Source organism: Antechinus flavipes, chromosome 5 (assembly GCF_016432865.1).
Source record: "Antechinus flavipes isolate AdamAnt ecotype Samford, QLD, Australia chromosome 5, AdamAnt_v2, whole genome shotgun sequence".
NCBI classification, from domain to species: Eukaryota; Metazoa; Chordata; class Mammalia; order Dasyuromorphia; family Dasyuridae; genus Antechinus; species Antechinus flavipes.
The window spans coordinates 146,845,783-146,867,342 of NC_067402.1; the positions used below are offsets into that span (position 1 = coordinate 146,845,783).

The following is a 21,560-nucleotide window of genomic DNA, read 5'->3' on the forward strand; positions in this document are numbered from 1 at the left end:
CAGAAGGTCATTTTTCATATCAAGGACGGTGCTTGTTTTATACAAGTAAGCTATGAACATTCAGAATAAAACTCTTCCCCAGTGTCTCAGAACTATGCCTGTTTAAAATTAGGTAAAACCAGATGTATTCTAATTCTCTAGGCATGTCATGCTTTTCAGAACACAAATAGGACACCAACATTAGTCATTTTCTTCTTTTTTTAAATTTAAAACTTAAATGCAAAATAAGAAAAAACAAAAGAAAAAAAGACAGAAAAAGGGGTATTAAAGGAACATTGTCATATGTCTAGCAGAACATCAGGAAGGATTCAAAACATGTAACATTAAGTTTCCATTTTTAAAAAGCATACATAACAGCAGAAGGCATTATATTCATAATTGACCATCTTTGCTTCCTTGTAGGTTTTCTTTTGTTCTCTGTTGTGTACTTTTTTTTACTTTATTCTTTTCCCCCTTTTCTTCTCCACATGCCCAAAGCAGGCTACAAGTAAACATGAATATATATTTTAATAGTATTTTCCCCAAATACATTGAGAGATAATTTTCAACATACATTTTTGTAAAACTTTGTGTTCTAAGTTTTTCTCCCTCCCTCCTTTGCCTTCCTCTCCCCCAAGACAGAAAGCAATCTGATATGGGTTAAATATGTGCAGTCCTTTTAAACATATTTTCATGTTTGTCATGTTGTACAAGAAAAATCAGACCAAAAGGGGAAAAAACATAAGAGAGAAAAAGCAAACAAAAGGTGAAAATACTATGCTTCCATCTACATTCAATTTCCATGGTTCTCTCTTTGAACGTGATTGGCATTTTCCATTTCATCTCAAATCAATTGGAATTATCTACAAAAGGAACTGCTAAATTAAGACAACTTTGAGGTATCATTCCACATTTCTGAGATGATAGGCAAAGATAATGATGACTGTTGGAGGAGATGTGGAAGAACTGGGACATTATTGCATTGTTGTTTGTGAAATGATCCAACCATTCTGGAGAGTAATTTGAAACAATGACCAAAAGGCTATAAAACTGTGCATACCCTCTGACTCATCAATATCTCTACTGGATCTGTATCCCAAAGAGATTATAAAAGAGGGAAAAGCATCACATGTGCAAAAATGTTTGTAGCAGCTCTTTTTATAGTGGCAAAGAACTGGAAACTGAGTGGATGCCCATCCAACTGGGAATGGCTGAGTAAATTATGGCATATGAACATAATGGAATGTTATTATTCTATAAGAAATTATGAACAGGCTGACTTCAAAAAAGCCTAGAAAAACTTATATGAACTGATGTTAAATGAGATAAGCAGAACATTGTATATGGCAACAAGATTATGTGATGATCAAATGTTATGGACTTGGCTCTTTTCAACAATGAGATGATTCAAAGCAATTCCAATAGACTTGTGATGGAAAGAGCTTGTCTACATCCAGAGAGAGAACTATGGGGACTGAATGTAGATCAAAGAATAGTATTTTCACCTTTTTGTGTTGTTTATTTAGTTGTGTTTTTTTTTTCCCCTTTTGATCTGATCTGATTTTTTGTTGTTGTTCAGAATAACAGTGTGGAAATATGTTTAGAGGAAGTTCACATATTTTATCTAAGGGGAAAAATGAGCAAAAAGCTGCTATAAATATTTTTACACATATGGGTCCTTTTCCCTTTTTTATTATCTTTTTGGGATACAGACCTAGTAGTAAGATTGCTGATCAAGGCTATACACAATTTGATAGCCTTTTGAGCATAGTTCCAAATTAATGACAGATATATTTATATGTACATATGTATGTACATATTATAGATACTATATATTTATACCCATACATCTACATACATATATCTGTATACATATATGTATAGATACACTCCCACATACATACCCACATTATATATACACACACACACATATAAACATGCATCTAAAACAATATTAACATGGCTGACATATAATGTAGATTTCTCTCTTGATTGAATCTTTGTTTGACTTTAAGATCAATAATTGCTACCCCTATTTTATTTCCTAACCATTTCTACTTCTGATCATTGTTAATTGTGTTTGTTTATATTTTACTTCCCATTCCTGCTAATTCTTCTACTTTAGATTCTATTCCTTAACTTGCCATGCTATTATGTAACCTCCTCCCTCCCCCATGGATCCTTATTTTCTTTTCCCACTGCTCCCTCTTTATCCCATTTCCATTTTTTATACACTTTATCCCACTCCATTAATCTACTCATGCTTCTACATCCCACTTTATCTGATGTGAGTAGGTTTTCAGAACCTCCTCTTCCATCTAATTCCTTTGGGTCAATTCTTACTCTTACACTTCATTCATTTAGCATAATTACCATTTTTAAACACCTCCTCCTAATATGTTTTTGCTTTTTAGAGTCACATCATATTCAACTCTACTGCAATCTTTATTTTGAACTACCCAATTACTAATGTCAATCTTAGATGTATGGTTTACATTTCCATTTATAAAACATAAATAATTTGTCCTTATTGAGTCACTTGAAATTAGTCATTGTTCTTAGTTCTTATATTTTAAATATTCTAGTGACTTCAGGTTTGTTTGATACAAAATTGTGAAAATCTGAGAGTTCATTGAATATCCATTTTTTCATTCAGTATTCTATTTAATTTTGCTGCATATTATATTTTTGACTGCAATCCTAGTTCTTTTGATTATCAATATATAATATTCAGTAACCTGTAGTCTTTTATTGTAGCTGCTGATAAATCCTGTACAATTGTAATTGTAGCTCTAGCATATTTGAATTTTTTATTGTGTTGTTTTTTATAAAATTTTCTCCTTGGTTGGGGCAGGGTGAAGTGGGATAGGGTAAAGAGGTGAAATTTAGCAATGATGTTCCTATATATATTTTTTGTAGGATTTCATGGAGGTGGTGTTTGGCCCTGAGATACAACAGTCCTACCACAGAATATGTTGAGAGAGTGGTTGTGTTTCAGTGGGCCTTAAAAATTTAGGTGCAAAGTAAACATGACTAATCAATTAGTGAAAAAGAGGTAGATGGGGAATGGGATAAAAAATTTTATTTGATGCTGGGAAAACTTAAAATTAGTATATTCTCTTTGCATAGTATAAAATAAACACTGGAGACCAAAAGATTTGAATGTGACACAACTATTTATAAAACTCTTTGTAGTCTTTTTTCTGGACATATCTGTATTCTATATTTTGTTTCATTATGTTTGTGTTTTATTTGGTTTTTATTAAACATTTTCTCAAAGATAAAAAGCAAGGCTTATATATCCTTGTATACATGTCCTACTATAGTGAATAAAGAAAGAACTGATTAATGTTTTTTGAATGGGTCACAAAAGAGATTGACTGCTCTGGATATTCAAATTTAGGGAGCATATTTTATTTACTTCACAACTATAAATGATAATTTACAAATCCTCTAAAGTTCTACAAGGTGCTTTCTTCAGAAAACTCTGAGATTGCATAGTATAAATATTATTCCTATTTTACAGATGACAAAGCTAAAGGAAGCAGAAGGATTTATTGTTCCTTCATGTGTCTTTTCTAGCAGATTGTTCCTTGTAGCGCTCTCCCTCCCCATTTACTTATTTATTTTGTCTCCACCTGTACACTGCCAACTTCCTTATTGCCAACAACACTCATGCATTCTCCCGTGATCTGTCTACCCCGCCCCCAACAGTTGTCCTTTATTTCTCGTCCTTTTGGGCTTCCCTCCTTGAGAAGGCCACGGACCCATGATGTCTCCACTCCCTTTCCTCTCGCTTTCTCCTAAACTGTCTGCAATCTGTCTCTCAACCTCGTGATTGAACTGAAATGGCCTCACCAAGTGGCTAGAAGAGCTTGATTACCCGATATAATGCCCCTCCTCCGCTGAGCCTTTCATTGACAATATTGATCACCTTCTTCTCCTGGACGTATTCTCTCCTCTCTTTCCTCCTTTGCTGGATCCCCACTACCATGTGTGTACCCCGAGGCTCCTAAGTGTATGAGGTCAGAATTGAACTCGGGAAGATGCGTTATGCACTATGGCGCCACCTAGTGGTCTGCCATCGTTTTATAAGTAATTAAGGGTTGAGAAGTTTGAGTCATAGATATTCTCATCATCAAACATTTACACATTGTAACAAATAATTAGAGCAGGATATAACTGACTTGTAGAATGTGTGTCTGTCTGTCTCTCTGTGTCTCTCTGTCTTTCTCTGTCTCTCTCTCTTTCTTTTTTTTTTTTTTTGGGGGGGGGGTGAGTAGGTTAGCACACTTGGTTTCCCACACTGCCATGGGCTTTTTCCATCTTCTCATTATTTTTTCCTCCTTCCCAAATAAAAGACCCATGAAAAGGAATCCTATCAAGATAGCATGCTTTGCAGGAGTGTCAGGTCTCAGAGCATCCTTCCGTAGGGCGGAAAGTGCTGCAGGGAGCTCCAGCTGCTCCAGTGGCAGGAAGTAAATGATGGGAGGGCTGCATCCTTGTCCTGGAGCATGTTCTGGAAACCAAGACGTGCTTAGACAATTAGGACATCTGTTTTTCCTAATCCTAAATATGCACAGTTCTGAAACAGAGAGGGTTGGGTTTTGGGGTTTGGGGTTTGGGTTTTTTTTTTTTTAAGAAATGGTTTTTTTATGTTAAAATTACATTTAAAACAGTCTGTTTAGCTGAATGTTGTATTGTGTATCTGTTAGAACATACAACTATTTCAAGAAGACATTATACTCAGTTAAATTTTAAAAAATTTTCTTTGGGGCAGTTATATACTTTTGGCATAAAGGTGCCCAGAAAAGAGATCAGGAATGTATCAAATAAGTTAGCTACTTGGCACTGGGAGTAGGACTGAAGCACCTCCACCCAGAAGGATGGGAACATTTCTATGGGATCAAGGCACTGGGTAGGCTTCCCAGGGAGAAGAGCTACTTCTTTTTCCTTCTTTTTGGTTTGTCTCTTTTTCCCTTCCCAGAAAAGTACTCAAAAGGGCAAAAATGCAAGCCATTCCAGCCCCACCTCATCTCTACCCATAAGGCAAATGTCCAGCTCCTCTCTGAAATAATCTGAACCTGTCTGCAGGTGAAATGAACAGATACTCAATGAAATGATCATATATAGCTTGTTAAAAAGTAAGGCCATATGTCAAAAGTCACTTTTGATGATGCTTTCAATTAAAAACTCATTTACAAATTCTTCAATGTTGATGGAATTTGGGGTTTTAAGAGTACTTCATGGGCACTTCATAAATAATTCTAAAGTTTGAGACAGGAAGATGAAAAGCAAACGAGAAGCAAAGTGGTACAATGGATTCTGCTCTTAGTAAGACCTGAGAGTGCAAGTCGTACACAAACTCTTACTAGCTGTTTGATTGGTCATTTAACCTCTCTCACTTTCCTTCTCTGTATAACCAGTCTAATATCACTAACTTTTCAGAGTTATTGTGATGGTCAAATGAGGAAATATATAAAGGATTTGTAATTATTAACTATTGTTAAAAGTTCTGTGGAGCAAAATGAAGCCAAAATGGGATAGCAAATTTTAAGGAGGAGTAGATTAGATAAAAATTTACAAGTTTGTGCTTGGTTTATCCAGAAATTTTATTTTTATTTACTGAGGCTCAACTAAGTTTTATTTAGTAATACTAACTCGTATTGGCAATATGGCTGAATACTTATAAAATATGGGGATTATAGGATTATGTTCATGTTACAAACTAACCATCAAGTCTTTATATCACATCTTTTTATCTGGAGAGATGAGATTTGACTAGCAGTGTAAATTATACTACTGGGTATCCAAAAAGGCTTAGTATAGTTTTATTCCTCAAGAGTTTATGCACCTGTATAACGAGCCCAGCAATAACTAAATTTTGTTGCATTATAGCTCCTGAGAATAGTTGCTAAGTTATTTTGATTGTATATACAGATGAATGACTTGGCCATAAGGATTTTGAGCAAAAAATGCCATTATCTTCACATCTTGGATGTCTCTGGGTGTGTACACCTTACTGACAAAGCCATTGAATACCTTCTGCAAGGCTGCAAACAGCTTCGGATCTTGAAGATGCGGTACTGCAGGCGGATTTCCAAGTAAGATATCATTGTTTTCTTTGTTAAGATTTCTGTTGCATGGGGGAATACTAAAATAGATTAACATAACACTTTCTGTATAGTAACATTCAGAGTTGTTGTATAAGTTGAAGTTAGTTGGTTTGAGACTGGATCTCTCCATCTTTCCTATTGTGAAAGGACAGAAGCTACTCCCAAGCCAAATTCCAGTGCCCATCATTATGACCTGGGTCATTTCATCCTTCTTAACTATTTATCAGCATCAAAAGTAAATGAGGACTCTTTTTGAATCCATGACCTCAAATAAGTCCATTTATAAAGGAGGGAAAAAGCAGTATTTTGTGAATGGGCAAATTATAAGTAGGTCCTTTTCACAATTTAAGCGTATGAACTAACTGAAATGCAGCTTCCATTTACTCTCTGAACCCAGGACTAGAATGAATAATTAAGAGTACTTGATACAAACTTGGAGAGAAAATTGAAGGAGAGACTTTGAAAAGAAAACTTACGACACTGCTGCATATAGGGGAGATAGAGATCACCCAGATATCCTCAGACTACTGCTAGGGACACTTTGGGGAAAGATGAGATAGAGTAAAGGGGAAGAATTTCACATATAGTTTGGAAGGATGTAAGATCCAATTTGGCTGATGAAAGAATTTCCTTCATTCCCATAAGATCAGAATTTTCTGATTCCTGTGGCTAGATACAGTGTCTCAGGGAAAAGGTAGCCCTTTCTCCAAAATATCCAGTTCCTTACATGGCAGGAGCAGGGACAAGGAAGGTGGGAGTAGGAGAATGTTCAACAGTGATCATTGCCTTCAGTACTAGAATATGAAGAGAACATGCCTATGGCATAGTTGTTACTAATCCTGAAGAGAAGGGTGCAACAACTATAAGATCATTTGAGGGGCAGACGTGAGGAGCTATAGCAAGAGGTCAGCAAAGAATCGTGAGGCACAGGAGTACAATTGTGAGAAAAGAAGTGTAATCCCAATTTATCAAGTGCTCTGGGACAAAACCTAGTTACTATTACTCTAGAATCTTTTGGGGCTCTATAGAAGATAAAATACTAAATTTTAGTAAAAATTCTATGAATTTAATAAAGGATATTTACAGGATATTTTTACAGATTATGTCAATTTTTTCTTTTTCCTCCCAATTTATTCCTGTTTTGTTAAATGATACGCAATTAGGTATTAAAAAATGCTAACATTCATTTTTTTTAAAATTTTAAGTTCCAGTGTCTCCCTTCTTCCTATTCTTCCCCCTCCCCTTGAGAAAACAAGCAATTTGATTCCAAGTTGAACATGTGAAAACATGTAAAAGATATTTCTCTATTACCCATGTTTTTTTTTTTTACTCTTATTTTTCTTTCCTAAATGATTCATATGGAAATATCTTAAAAATCATTGTACATGTATACCTTACATCAGATTGTTTGCTAGCATAGGGAGGGGAAAGATAAGGAAAGGAGGGAGAAAAAAATTTGGAACTCAAAATCTTCAAAAAATAAAATTTTGCTTTATCCATAGGATCTGACAAGTACATTTTCCCATATTCCCATAATTACTTATATCACTTTTAATGTGGAAATTATTAATCCATTTTGACATTATCTTGGTATATGGAATGAGATGTTGGTCTTTGCCTCGTTTCTTCCAAAATTGCTTTCCAGTTTTTCCAGAAATTTTTGTTAATTGGAGTTTCTTGTCTTAAAAGCTTGTTTCTTTGGGTTTGTCAAACCCTAGCTGACTATGGTCATTTACTACTATGTGGGTGAGGATAAACGTCTCAGCTGCCACATCTGGCCCGTGGGCTGTAGTTTGAGGACCCCTGAAGTTCCTATTCTACTGATCCAGCACTCTGTTTCTTAGCCAGTGGTTTTCCTGATATTGAACCAACCTCACATTTCTGGTATAGATCTCACCTAGTTGATATGATCTGATAATATTCTTGTGGGTATTTTATTTAATTTTTTGCATTAATATTCATTAAGGAAATTGATCTATAGTATTTTTATCGGATTTTGCTCTTCCTGGTTTGGGTGTCAAATTACATTTGTGTTATTAAATAAACTTGGTAGGACTCCTTCTTGAGCTATATTTTTCAAATAGTTGACATGGTATTGGGATTAATTAACTTTAAATCTAAATCTGGGCAATTTATATTTTTTGTAAATATTCATCTATTTCTCTTAGATTGTCAGTTTTGCTGACATAATTGGGCAAAAAAACTTGAATAATTTCTTTGATTTCATCATCACCAGTGGTATATATATACCCTTTCATTTGTGAAATTTTGATATTTTAGTTTTCTTTTTAAAAAACAAACAAAAATAACCAATGGTTTATCTATTTTGTTAGTTTTTTTTTCATAAAACTCGTTCCTAGCTTTATTAGTCCAATTTTTTTTTTACTTTCAGTTTTATTAATTTCTTCTTTGATTTTCAGGATTTTCATTTTGGTGTTTCAATGGTGATTTTTATTTGTTTTTTTCTTTTTTTTTTTTTTTTGTTTGTTTGTTTTTTGTTTTTTAGGTGCATGTTCAATTCATTGATATGCTTTATCTCTCTTTTATTGATCTGCTTAGAGATTTTTTTTTAAGAGAGAGACATTTTTCTCCTAAGTACTCCTTTGGCCATATTCCCTAAATCAATATGTTGTCACATTGTTGTCCTTCTCTTTAATGAAATTATATATTGTTTTTATGATTTGGGTCTTTGACCTCCTCTTTATTAAGAATTAGATTATTTAGTTTCAATTAATTTTTAATCTCTGCTTCCATGGCCCTTTATTGAGTGTAATTTTTGTTGCAATATGGTCTGAAAAGTGTGCATTTAATTTTCTGCTTTTCTGCACTTAGTTGTGAGATTTTCATGTCCTATACATGGTCAATTTTTGTGAAGATGGCATGTACACGTGTGAAAACAAATACTTCTTTCAAATACCATACAGTTTTCTCCAGAGATTGTATCTAATATTTCTAAGATTCTGTTCATCTCCTTAACTTCTTTCTTATTTATACTTATATTTATTTAACTTTGAGAGTGATTGGTTCATATTCCCCACTAGTATACTTTTAATGTCTGTTTTCTCCTGTAATTCAGCTTTTCCCTTTAGAATTTGTATTCTTTGCTATTTGGTGCACATGAAAATATATGTGTATGTATAAGTATATATGTGCATACATATACATATGTATATATACACATACATATATGTAGTTAATATTAATTTTAATTTATTGAATATGGTAACTTTGAGCAAGATGTATTTTCCTTGCTTATCTCTGTGTTAGTCTATTTATGCTTTTCCTTTCTCTGAGATCATGAATACTACCTCTGCTTTTTGAAGTTGAAGTATAATAGATTCTGCTCCAGCCTTATTTTGATTCTGTGTATATCTCTCTTTTTTCAAGTATATTTCTTGTAAACAAACTATTGTTGGATTCTGGTTTTTAATTCATTGTACTATTCAATTAAATTTTATGAGTGAGTTCTCCCCATTCCCATGCCCAGTTATGCTTACTAACCGTGCATTTCCTTCCATCTTATTTTCTTTTGTTTATCCTTCTCTGTTTCTTTTTAATCCTCTTTCTCCTCCAAAGTCTGTTTTGCTTCTGACCACCATCTTCCTTTTCTGCTCTCTTTTACACACACTCCCATCTCTAATCTCCTTTCACATTTGAAAGTATTTTCTTTCATTAAATGTTCATTTTTTCCCTCAAATGATTAAACTCAATTTTGTTGGTAAAATATTCTTGGTTATAATCCTAGTTCTTTTACCTTCTGGATTATTTTATCTTTTACCTTTTGGGTTATACTTCTTTAATGTGGTTTATATCGTGTATGATCCTAATTGTAACTCTACAATATTTGGATGGGTTTTTTTGGGGGGGTGCTTTTAGAGAAATTTCTCTTTGATCTGGAAGTTTTGGAATTTCACTGTGATATTCCTAAAAGTTTTTATTTAGGCATCTTTTTCAGCTGGTGATTGGTGAATCCTTCAGTATATATTATACTCTTTGGTTCTAAGATATCAGGGTCATTTTCCTTGTTATTTTCTTGAAATATGATGTCTAGGCTCTCTTTTTTTTTAAATCATTACTTTCAAATAATTCAATAGTTTGAAATAGTTTGATCTCCTTAATCTATTTTCCAAGTTGGTTTTTTTCTTAAGAGATATTTAACATGTTTTTGATTTTGTTTTATTTCCTGATGTCTCATGGAGTCATTGACTTCCATTTGCCTAATTCAGCTTTTTAGAAGTTAAATTCTTCAGTGAGCGTTTTTATCTCTTTTTGTATCTCTTTTCCCACTTGTCCAATTCTGTTTTTTTTCCTCCCAATAATTTTTTTTTACCAAGCTGCATTTTTTTCTTCCTTAGATTACATAATGGAATGAAAGCATTCCTCTGCCACTGTTTTTTGTTGTTGAAAATAATTCTTTTCATCTTTTATCATTTCTTTGTTGGATTTATGTACAATTCACAGGTTTTCCTTTGAGGCTTTCCTTGTAGCTGTTTTTAACTTCATTTTCTTCTTCCAAGTTTGTGTCTTTATTTTTCCTGTTATTGTAGCTTTTTATAATCAGATTCTTTTTTGTTGTTCGTTTTTCTACACTATTTATTTTGAACTTTATGTCAATTTAGCCTTTGTTCCTGGCATGGGAGTGATAGGGAAAGACTACTGTCCCAATTATCAGGCTTTTTTTCCACTGCTTTTTTCAGAGCTTGTTCTATGAGTTTGAAAGGCTCTAGAGAGAGACATCTATCCTGGTCAGCACTCTTGTTCTTATTCAGGAAGGACCTCGGGATTGCTCCTCAAGACCCCTGTCCCCTCTTGACTGAAAGTTCTTCTTTCTGTTGTAGAAGGGTGGCCAGAATTGGATATTGACAATGGAGTTTCCAGTGCTTGCACAGGGGCCCCTATAATCTTTTTCTGACTTCTCCACCACCTCTGGCTTAAGAGCTCCTGGTGCTGCTGTGGATAGTTTTGTGGAAACCATGTAGGCCTTCTACAGTTTCATCACATGGGCTGGAAACATGCCTCATCTGACCTCCTGCTAGCTCTGCCATTCAGAATTTGATTTGAGGAGTTACTTGAGGAGTTGTGTAGAGGGAGAATATTCAGAGGTCAGCTAATTGCTTCCTCTGTCTTATCATCTTGACTTTATCCCCAGACCACCAAGAGCCATTTAGAAATCATTACTAGAGGGAGAAAGCACTTTTGTCCAGGCCCTCATTTTGCAGATGAGTTATCACAGTGATGCTCCTATTTATAGCAGAGCCAGGATAATTGACAAGTCTGAGTTGGCTATGAAAATACTGTAAATGGCAGAGCCCATGTAATGCTGGAGAAACTGAGGCAAGATAGAGATTAGAGAGTTTTAATATTTTATTTGGGTTTCTGAGAGGAAGAGATTTTCTGGGACCAGAGGATCCATTTTGGTCCCAGGGTTGATGTCTCAAAGCATTCAGCAGCAGCAGCAGCAGCTTCAGCAGCAGCATCAAATGTGAGATTCCAATGAATTATATATGTTTCCATAGGTAAGGGAAGGCAAGGGGGTGGAATCTGAACATTGGTAAACGGTGGGAATTTCTAAGGATGGACCATCAGTCTGGTTCTGACAGGGTGGGGGGTGAGGACCATAAATGCATAACTTAGGGGGACTTAGGAGCCAGAAAGTCTGAACTCCCCCTTATCTGAGATTAAGTATTTATAGTTTATAACCTCAGAGTAGCCAGCCCTAGATGATCTCAGTCCTAATGGTCAGGAGTGGGAAGTTGCAACCGGGGGGTTGAGGCAGAACAATTCAAGTAACTGAGGCAGAACAATTTAGGGAAATTGTGGTACAACACCCAGATGCCAGACTACATCCTCTGTTTCTAAAGCTAGCACTTCTTCTACACCATGTAGTCTCTGCATCTATACAGAAAAAGTGGGGAGGGAAAAGCCCTACAGTGAAAAGCAGAATAGGACCAGAATAAAGCAGATGCTTCCTGCTTTCAGACTTCTACTCACATGGAAAGGATGCCATCTCCACTTCAGGATGTGGAAAGATCTCATTTTCTCACAATTACCCAAAGATAAGAACTTTTCTTACACTATATTTGGAATAAACCAATTTATTACTTGACCACCAGATAGAATAATCCAGAAAATGAGTAATAAAAAATGAAGTACTAATAGTGTTGGCCTGTATCTGCTAAATCTTATTGAGTATCTATACCTATAAATGTTTTGTTTTGTTCTCAACAGCAGCCTCCATAAAGCCACTTGGTTTAAAAATGGAAAGAAAAATCACTTCATCTAACTGAACCTTAGTTTCTTCATTTCTAAAATGAGGATACTAATCCCTTGCATTAGTTGCTGCATATAGTGATAGAATGGATCACGTGATGTGAGCTAATTTATTTAAGTGCAAGCTTATTATTGTTGTTGTTGTTAATGTTCACCTTTTCTCATTTTTCATCTTTTTTTTAGATGGAGCTTAGATATGAACAGTCTGACAAATTACTAGTGTGTTATCATGAATTTATATTTAATCTTCTATGTACTGTTGCACAGGTGGATAAAATGAGTATTTATAACTGAATGAGATTATTGAGAAATAAATGTATTTTCTGTTGATTTTTGAGAACACTCCATTGGCAGAGAAGAAAATAGTGATCTTGTTCCTAGAAGGATTTATCTTCCTTTAAGTCTCTATATTTTGAGAGTCTTTTGTTACACATAACCTGGAGATTGAGTATTTGGAATGGTAATATACATGAAAAATGTCATTAAATTTGTGTGGATGAACATTTTGTCAGGTTTCTTATGGGCAACATTTGTATCAGAATCTAAATGATACTTTGAAGTCTATATTTGCAGAACAGGTATCTGTCATCTCTTCAGTTATATTTAATAGGCATTAAATTTTTTTGCAGCCTGCAGTGATGCCATTTTGTGGCATAATCTATAGTGACCAACAAATCTGGGTTCCTTAAAGATAATGGGTCTATAATTTATCATCATTATCATCATTGTCATCCTCATCATTGCATCAAGACAGACAAAGGCAAGGCAGCAAGAATTAATTAAGTGATTGCTATGTGTCAGGTGTTATGCTAAGCACTTGAAATACAAATGCAAGCAAAAAGAAAAACAATCTTGGCCATCAAATTGCACACACTCTTATGAAGGAAGATAACACACAAAAAGGAGCTGAAAAGAGGATGGGGTCCTGACATGGGAGCATGGTGCAAAGTTGGAATTTTACTTCTGAGGAGGGGAAATAAAGCTGACCATCCTGGGTCCCTTTCTTCCCCTCAAAATGGTTTAATCATATGCTGTCATTTTATGTTCTAGGTCATTGAGATTAAAAGGAATGTTTACATAGGGTTATCAGGAATTCTAAGTAGCCATTTTTCCACTAAATTTACATTTTCATAAGTATTCATTTTCCACCACTCTTTTCTCAGATAATTGGGAAGCTCTGCATTTTTAGAATCTGATTTTGTGCCTTTGAATTTTGCTTTTAATTTAATTTAAAAAAGGCTCTTTCCATATGTTAAGTTGAATTTATTAACTGTTAGTTATTTCAAGTGCCACATCATATAAGATCATGGATCAGTTTTGCCAAAGCAAGGATAGAAGTAGTTGCCATATGCATATCAAGGGAACAAAAAATATGTTTATATACTCCTAAGAATGTATTTTTAAGGCTAATTTCCAGCCCCATCTAATATACATATATAGGTCCCAGCCTAAAGAAAAATAAATCAGGCAAGAGCTCTATTTGGCAGTGGCATTTGATCTCTGCATATTTAAAGTGTTTCCCAATGTTTTCAGAAGGAGCAGGTGTGTAAACACTTGTCTACCCTCCATAGGGAAGAACTTAGGGAAACTTGTATAAGGTCAAATTTCCCGGATTGTTGGCCTGTTCTCCTTTGTGTCCCCTCTACATTCCAGCCCGTCACCAAGAGGGTCTAAATTTCCTTTGGAGAAAATCCAAGAAAATCCTGAAGTGATCCCAGAAAATCTGAATATCTATGGATATCCCACTCTGAAGTACTCTCAAGAATTTAATTTGATTGCTGGAGACTTTGGTTTATGCTCAAGATTAAGATTTTCTTTAGGGGTATCTTAGAATAGATTTACTCCCTCCATTTGGCCAAAGAACTGCCCTGAATTTGAGATAACCTGGAAGTGAGATCTAAAGCTACTCCAGATAAACAAATAGTTAATTTGTTCTTTTTGATGAAAGACTTCAGAAGAGATGGAAATCATGGTCTAAGACAAACATTGGCCTCCCTTTGTTCTTCTGTGTCAGTGATTGGTAGTTATAGTTTCATGGAAATTTGTGTTGATTGGAACAAATATAATTTGTGATTTGGGTTTAGGCTAGCTTGATGACCGCTGTAGTCTTTTTCAACTGAGGACTTCTGTGATTCTGCAGATTTCATGTCTATTACCAGTTGGAAGAACATAACTTCCATATTTTTAAGGATTCTCAATGAAAAAATTACCTGCTATATTCCAACTGTTGTGCTAGGTAGTGGGATATAAACATAAAAGAGCCTCAGATCTCAAGGATTATACATTCTATGGGGAAAGACAATATATACATATGTAAGTGGATACTCACTACATATGTATATAGTATATAAAATATACTATAGTATATTATATATAGTATATAATAATATATTATATAGTGTATAAAAATAAATATGAGTCAAATACAAGGCAGTTATTGAGGGAGGGCACTAGCAATTGAGAGGATAAGGAGAGACACTTTGTAGAAGCTGCTACTTAAACATCTTGAAAGAAGTTAGAAATTGTGAAGTTGAGATGGTAAGGGAATATATTCTAATTATGACAGATAACCAGTTCAAAAAACTGGAGATGGGAACTAAAGGACTATCAGTGAGGAAAAGAGGGAATATAGAGATGTAGGGAAAAGAAGTAGTATATTAGAAAGACAATTTGAGTCAAAAGACTTTATTTTTAATATCTTATAAACAATGTGAAACTACTAGGATTTATGGAATGGAGGAGTAACATAGATCTGGGTTTAAAGAAAATCATCTTGATAACTGTGTGAAGGTTTAGATTGTGCTGGGGACAGAAATGAGTCAGAGAGGAAATTATTGAAATGGTTCAGGTGAGATGTAGTTAAGACCTGAAAGAAGTGGTTGGAGATGAGAGATGTTATAAGGGTAAAACTCACAATATTTGGCATTTGGTTGATGAATGAGAATGAGGAGTCACAGATAACACTAACGGTATAAAGCTGGAAGTATGCAAAAATGAGAGTGCCCTGGAAAGAAATAGGGAAGTTTGGAAGAGGGGGAAGGGCCTACTAGAAGAAATAATTTTGATTTGGAAAAGTTGAGTTTGAGATGTCACAAACATCCTATTTGAAATGACCAAGGCAGTTTGTAATATGGAACTGAAGCTTGATGGAAATATAGGTACTAAATGTAAGACTGTGAAAATTAGTTGCAAAGAGATGACAAACCCATTGAAACTGGTGAGTTCACTAAGAGATTTAAGTGTAGAGAGAGAGAGGAGAACTTAAGAAGAGATTTGGGTGACATCTGCAATTAGGAGTTACCAATGATGATCTAGAAAAGAAGTAGTCCACTCAGGAGAGAGTATTCATGTGGTGGGAAAGTCAGAAGCCAGATTCCAAGTGAAGATGAGGAAGTTAAAGGAACTTTTTGTATCATAGATTTTTCTAAGAGTTTGAAAAAGAAGAAGAAATATAGGCAGATTTAATATGGGAGAAATAGAGCACAAACTCTGGTTGGTTTTGACTCATTGAACATTATGCTTCCCCAGGATAAACTTATCATTAGAAATCTCAAGATTATAAACTTCTTGAGGACAGGGACTGTTCTTATTTGAATCCCCGGTACTTTGTACAATGCCTTGCACATGGTCAGTGTTTAATAAAGGTTTATTGAATATTGACTATTATTGACAATAGATTGGAGGATTTGTCATGCATGAGATCCTGCATACTCTCGTGATATGTTGAAACAGACCCTAAAGTTAAGATGTCCCATAAAATACAATTTGCTTATTGTCAGATTCTCAAACACATAAAATGAAAGAGAAAGAAGTCAAGGGAAGAAAATAAGTCTTAAAAAGAGACAAAAGCAAAAATCTCTATCATTCATTGCAACCCTTTTTGATTTAGGAAGGGTTTAAGAGCTTAGTTCAAGAATATTCAAGAATCGCATAAAATAGTTAAAAACTTAGAAAAACATTTTGAACACTTAATTTAATTTTTATAGCATGAAAAAATATATCCCCCACTGTGAACTTAGGGTTTTTAAATCTGGAACAAAATATTTCTCTAAAGAAAAGGCCCTGGTGTGCCAAGTCTCAGCCCATAGGGAATTCATGGCTCTGAGCCATAAATTCATATAGTTAAACAATGGCTTTAACTAACATGACTCCTTGAACTTTTGTATTCTTCACATGAGCTGAAATGTGAGCCAAAATGCAGTGAAATAAGTAGGATTTGAGTTAACAGTGCTTCTGTTGCTTTCCTATTAAGCTAGATAATTATGTGTATTTTATTTTCCATTGAAATGATCCAATACAATCAACAAATGTATGTTTTGAATATCCTTTATTATTTTTTTAGCCTCATTATATATAGATTATACTCCCATGGCTATTTCTAAGATCTTAACTCTGACTATTGTGGCCACACTACGTTCCTTACCCCATTAACAGTGATGCAGCTGGTAGATGATCAATGTAGGTAATATGCACTGGGTATTGAGTTATCTATGGGCAAGTATCACTTTGAATGGGCAGCATCATCATGGTGTATTTCTTTTTTTTTTTTTTTTAATTTTTATTTAATAATTACTTTATATTGACACTCGTTTCTGTTCCGATTTTTTTTCCCTCCCTCCCTCCACCCCCTCCCCTAGATGGCAAGCAGTCCTTTATATGTTGGATATGTTGCAGTATATCCTAGATACAATATATGTTTGCAGAACCGAACAGTTTTCTTGTTGCATAGGGAGAATTGGATTCAGAAGGTATAAATAACCCGGGAAGAAAAACAAAAATGCAGATAGTTCACATTCGTTTCCCAGTGTTCTTTCTTTGGGTGTAGCTGCTTTTGTCCATCATTTATCAATTGAAACTCAGGTTTCTTTGTCAAAGAAATCCACTTCCATCAAAATATGTCCTCATACAATATCGTTGTCGAAGTGTATAATGATCTCCTGGTTCTGCTCATTTCACTTAGCATCAGTTCATGTAAGTCTCGCCAGTCCTCTCTGTATTCATCCTGCTGGTCATTTCTTACAGAACAATAATATTCCATCATGGTGTATTTCTGACACTGCACATATTACTAGGTTCTAGCTTTTCCAAGACACATCATTTTTATTTCTTGATTAGTTAGTTCTGGCTTCCTAAATCAGAATTGTCAAACTCCTGCTGCTGCAAAACTATTAAGTGCAATCAAACCAGATAAATTGGGAAATGTTTAATAAAACAAAAAGTATAGTGCAACATAGCTAATGCTTATTTGTGGTTTTCTAAACCAGAATATGCCTGTGGGGCATCCTTGTTCTAGTCTAAACTAACATTTGGCTTGCATTGTGGCACTTAGGACAAATCAGATTGCTTGCTTCTTTCTAGAAGTCTTTCTCTGGGTACAATTAAAAAAAAAACTCTATTAAGCATCTGCTATGGACAGAGCATATATGCTAATACATTATGCTTAGTTGGGGAATTTGACAGCTTAGGCAGGGGATATGATATATACACAAATAGCCAGAATAGGAAATAAAGTAGCAAGTAGAGACAGGTGTAAATAAAATAATATATAAGTGTAGCTGGGGTTAAGGTCTTTTCTGATTCAAGAGAAATGTCAGAGAAAGCTTTTGGGAGGAGATATAAAATTGAGATGAGCTTTAAATGAAGGTATTTAATATGGGGGTGGGAGTAATGGGAGTCAGACTAGACTCCAGGCAGAAGAGTATAGCAGTGAGGCAGAGAAGCAGTAAAGAATAAAGAAACTTAGTGGTCCAGTGTGCCTGATGCTTACAAGTCATAATAAAAGCATGGAGAGGAAATGAGAATACGGAATATAAAGGGGAGTAGGGTGCAATAATGATTATTCACACAAATACTGCTTTACAATTTACCAACCAAATAATATGATTATTATTATCCTCATTTTATAGATGAGGAAGAAGAGACCTGGAAATGGCCTTTCCAACCTCATACATTTCAAAGCCAGGACTCAAATCTAGATCTTCTGGGCCCAAGTCTCATTCTCTTTCTTCCACATGTGGCTGGTGAGGAAGAGTAGTATCAGATTGGAGAAGGATTGGATTGTTAGGGAAGTGTTTTGAAACAGATTAGTCAAGTCATATGAATAGATTTCTATGTCTCATAGTGAATTGGAGAGAATGAAGGGGGGACAAAAAAACCTATTTGTAGGCTATTCCAATAGTTTAGGCAGATGACAATGACTTTTATTTGGAGATGGACTTGAAAAATATGGCAGAGGTAGAATCCACAAAAGTTAGTAACTGATTGGATATTGATAAGTTAGGGATAAGGAAAAGTTTAATCTAATCTCCTTGATTTTTAATTGAGAAAAAAGGTGAATAATGATAGAACTGAAATATGTAAAAAACAGGTTTTCTAGGAAAAATAATAATAAATTCAGTTTAGAACATAATGAGTTTTATGTACTTGTTACAAACTTGGGTAGAGATGCCCTGAGGGTTAGAGAAATGGGATGGGAGTTAAGAAGAAAAGTCAAAGGTAGAGACACATTTTCAAATCATCTATGTAGAAGGAACTATTAAAACCATGGAGGATTGCCAAGAGAAATTGTAGAGGAAAGATGAAAGAGAACTGATTGGATGAATACCCTTCTTCAGAGATCAAGAAAAGGACAAGTAGCTCATAAAGGAAAAAGAAATGATTAAAGAAATAAGAGGATAATTGAGTATCATATCTCAAAAATCAAGGGAGGACTAAGTATCTGGAAAAGAACAACAAATGCTACTTAGGACAAGTAGAATGAAAACTTTTTAAAAAGTCAAGCGTTGCACACTTGCTTGAACTAGAGCACTGGCTTGAACTAGAGGTAGCTCAGAATAGTGAGATAGAAGGTTATCACTTCTTTAAGGGGAGGAATTCCCAAATTCTTGGGAATCTGAAGGGAGAGAAAGCAATTCTAACAGTTTTTGTACTGAAGAAATTATAAGAATAGATTTCTTAGCAACAGTAAGTGTTCAACCTTAGTTTTGCACTATGAATGTTTAGCTCAATATCGTGGCTCTCTGTAGTATGACTTGGCAGCCCTAGAAGTAGGGGCAAAATTCAGACAGTAGGGGTTACCCAAGAAATAGGATTTAGTAAGCTAGAAAAGTCCATTTGGGTGATATTCTGGGGTTGTAGCTAGTGAATCATTCAAATTTTAGGAACTGAGGGTCTCTTCTACTTCCTTATTTTTCTCCTCCTCCCTTCTTTTTCTCTCTTTGTCCCTCTTTCTCCTCCTTCCCCTTTTCCTCTGTCTTCCCTTCCTCCCATCTCTTCCTCCACATCTCTCCACAGGAAACATTTCCCTTTCACCTTGCTTTTTTGTCTCTTCCCTGACCATAGTTGCTTTGGAGCAATTTGACTTGGATAAGGTGGAAATTAACCCATTATTCTTCCAGTGACAGGGATTACCCAGACTTTCCCCTCTACTCTGCCACTTCATCCCCAGGTCCTCTGAGTCTTCCTATGTGCCTGCTGCTTGGCTCTCCAGGTCCCCTGGGCACTTTCAGTCTGCCATGTAGAACTTGAGCATCTCTGTGAACTGCTGGGCATCAGGGCTTTTCTTGTCAGGATTTGTATCCCTAGTGTTTGCCCCATTCGTACACATGTAAGAAATGTGCTTTCCTGCATTCATATCCTTGTCTTACATGGGATCTCTGGAGCATCCCGCTGGCCTTAAGTGCATATGTTCCCTCACTTGGCTTCTTTAGGGGAAACTATTGAGTAAAGGCTCCATATTACAAAAGCAAACTTCATAGATTTTTATGGATCCAAATCTAACTACAAACCAAAGATATTCCTTCATCATCTTCCAAAGTATTAATGCCTGTCCCAGTGGGAGGAGGGTGAGAAAGCATAGTGGAGGAGTTACAAATGCAAGGTGGCTATCTCAGCCATCTGCCTGTGCCAGAACAAATTATATTCCAAGGCCAGACCAAAGGGATGTCAGTCCTGGCTATTGGTTGCCCAACTCTGAGGAAGTATGCTTTAAAGTACACATTCATACACACTTTATAATTGGACCTTGTTAGATTTTTCCCTAGTGAGAACTGTTGTTTGTTATCAACTAATGGCACCTTTTGTTGTAGGGTGGCAGATTTCCGAATTTCATCTCAAGTTAAATGCCGTGAATACAGTATGGAGGACCCTCCCTTTTGGTTTGGCTATGATCACAAAGGGATCATCTTCCGTGACAGAGTGAGAGTTAATAAAGTCTCTAGTGGAAAGACAAGAAAATCATCATCGGAGAGTTCAAAGGATATAGAAAACACATTACAAATTTCCTCCAAAATCAAAGGATGAACATCAAGCAACCTAAAAGGTCTATGAATGACTTTTGTTTGCTTGGAGAAAATACTCATTGCATCTCATGTTAAGAATCTTTCCATATAGAAGCAATAATAGTTTAGCTTCCATTTCTTATTCCAACTACAATTTCCATAAGATATTGGTGGTTCTTTTTATCTATAATAACTAATAATAATCATAATCATAATAAAAGCAAAATGAAGTCACTGTCCTGCACATTAAAAATAATAATTTTGTCGCTCCACTAAATTTTGATGTCTACAGGTATGAAGATTTTTAGAGGTTAGGCCAGCATAGAATGAAAGAAAGCCTACTTTATAACAAGGAAGACCTGGTTTCATGTCCCACTTTTGCCACATTCTGACTCGATGATCCTGGGCAAGTCACTCAACTTCTAGTGCCTTAGGTACTTATCTAAGACCAGGGAAATTGTCAGAAATTCAGATGTCCAGGGAAGCCTAGGTTCAGTTTGTAGCACAAACTCCAGCAAGTCTACCCACCACCTGCAAAGATGGTTATAACATGAACCTATGGTCTGAGGACCTGCTTAGGGAGGCTCCTCACTAGTGGGCTTCAGGACAATGAACTTTTCTACCACAACCACTCATGGGAGATTCTCTGCTCCGGTGATAAAAGAATGTGATCTGGGATAGGTGGGGAGACTTCCACTTACTTCAGAAGTCCAAGAGTCTACTTTTTCAGTGGTGCTGGAAGTTTGCTTAAATTTCTGTCTTTGAGCCTAAAGCCCCAATATTAATGTTAATTAATGTTAAACTTGCTTTTCCTAATAGAGATCATATATGATGCTTTTAGGATAAAAAGAAAAATAAGGATAGTAAGCCAAAGGAAATCTTGTAAATTGTAAGCTATATGCTACTCTAATATAAT

General features: G+C 35.3%; 1 protein-coding gene across 1 annotated transcript in view; it reads left to right on the forward strand.

Moving 5' to 3' along the window:
* FBXL13 (F-box and leucine rich repeat protein 13) overlaps positions 1 to 20,807 on the forward strand; it is a 239,573-nt gene extending 218,766 nt beyond the window's left edge. Inside the window, exons 17-18 of the mRNA XM_051962415.1 lie at positions 5,920 to 6,083; positions 20,453 to 20,807. Of these exons, the coding sequence (XP_051818375.1) occupies positions 5,920 to 6,083; positions 20,453 to 20,666 (378 nt within the window). The 3' untranslated portion in view covers positions 20,667 to 20,807. The remainder of the gene's footprint in view (positions 1 to 5,919; positions 6,084 to 20,452) is intronic.
* Positions 20,808 to 21,560: the final 753 nt, after the last annotated feature.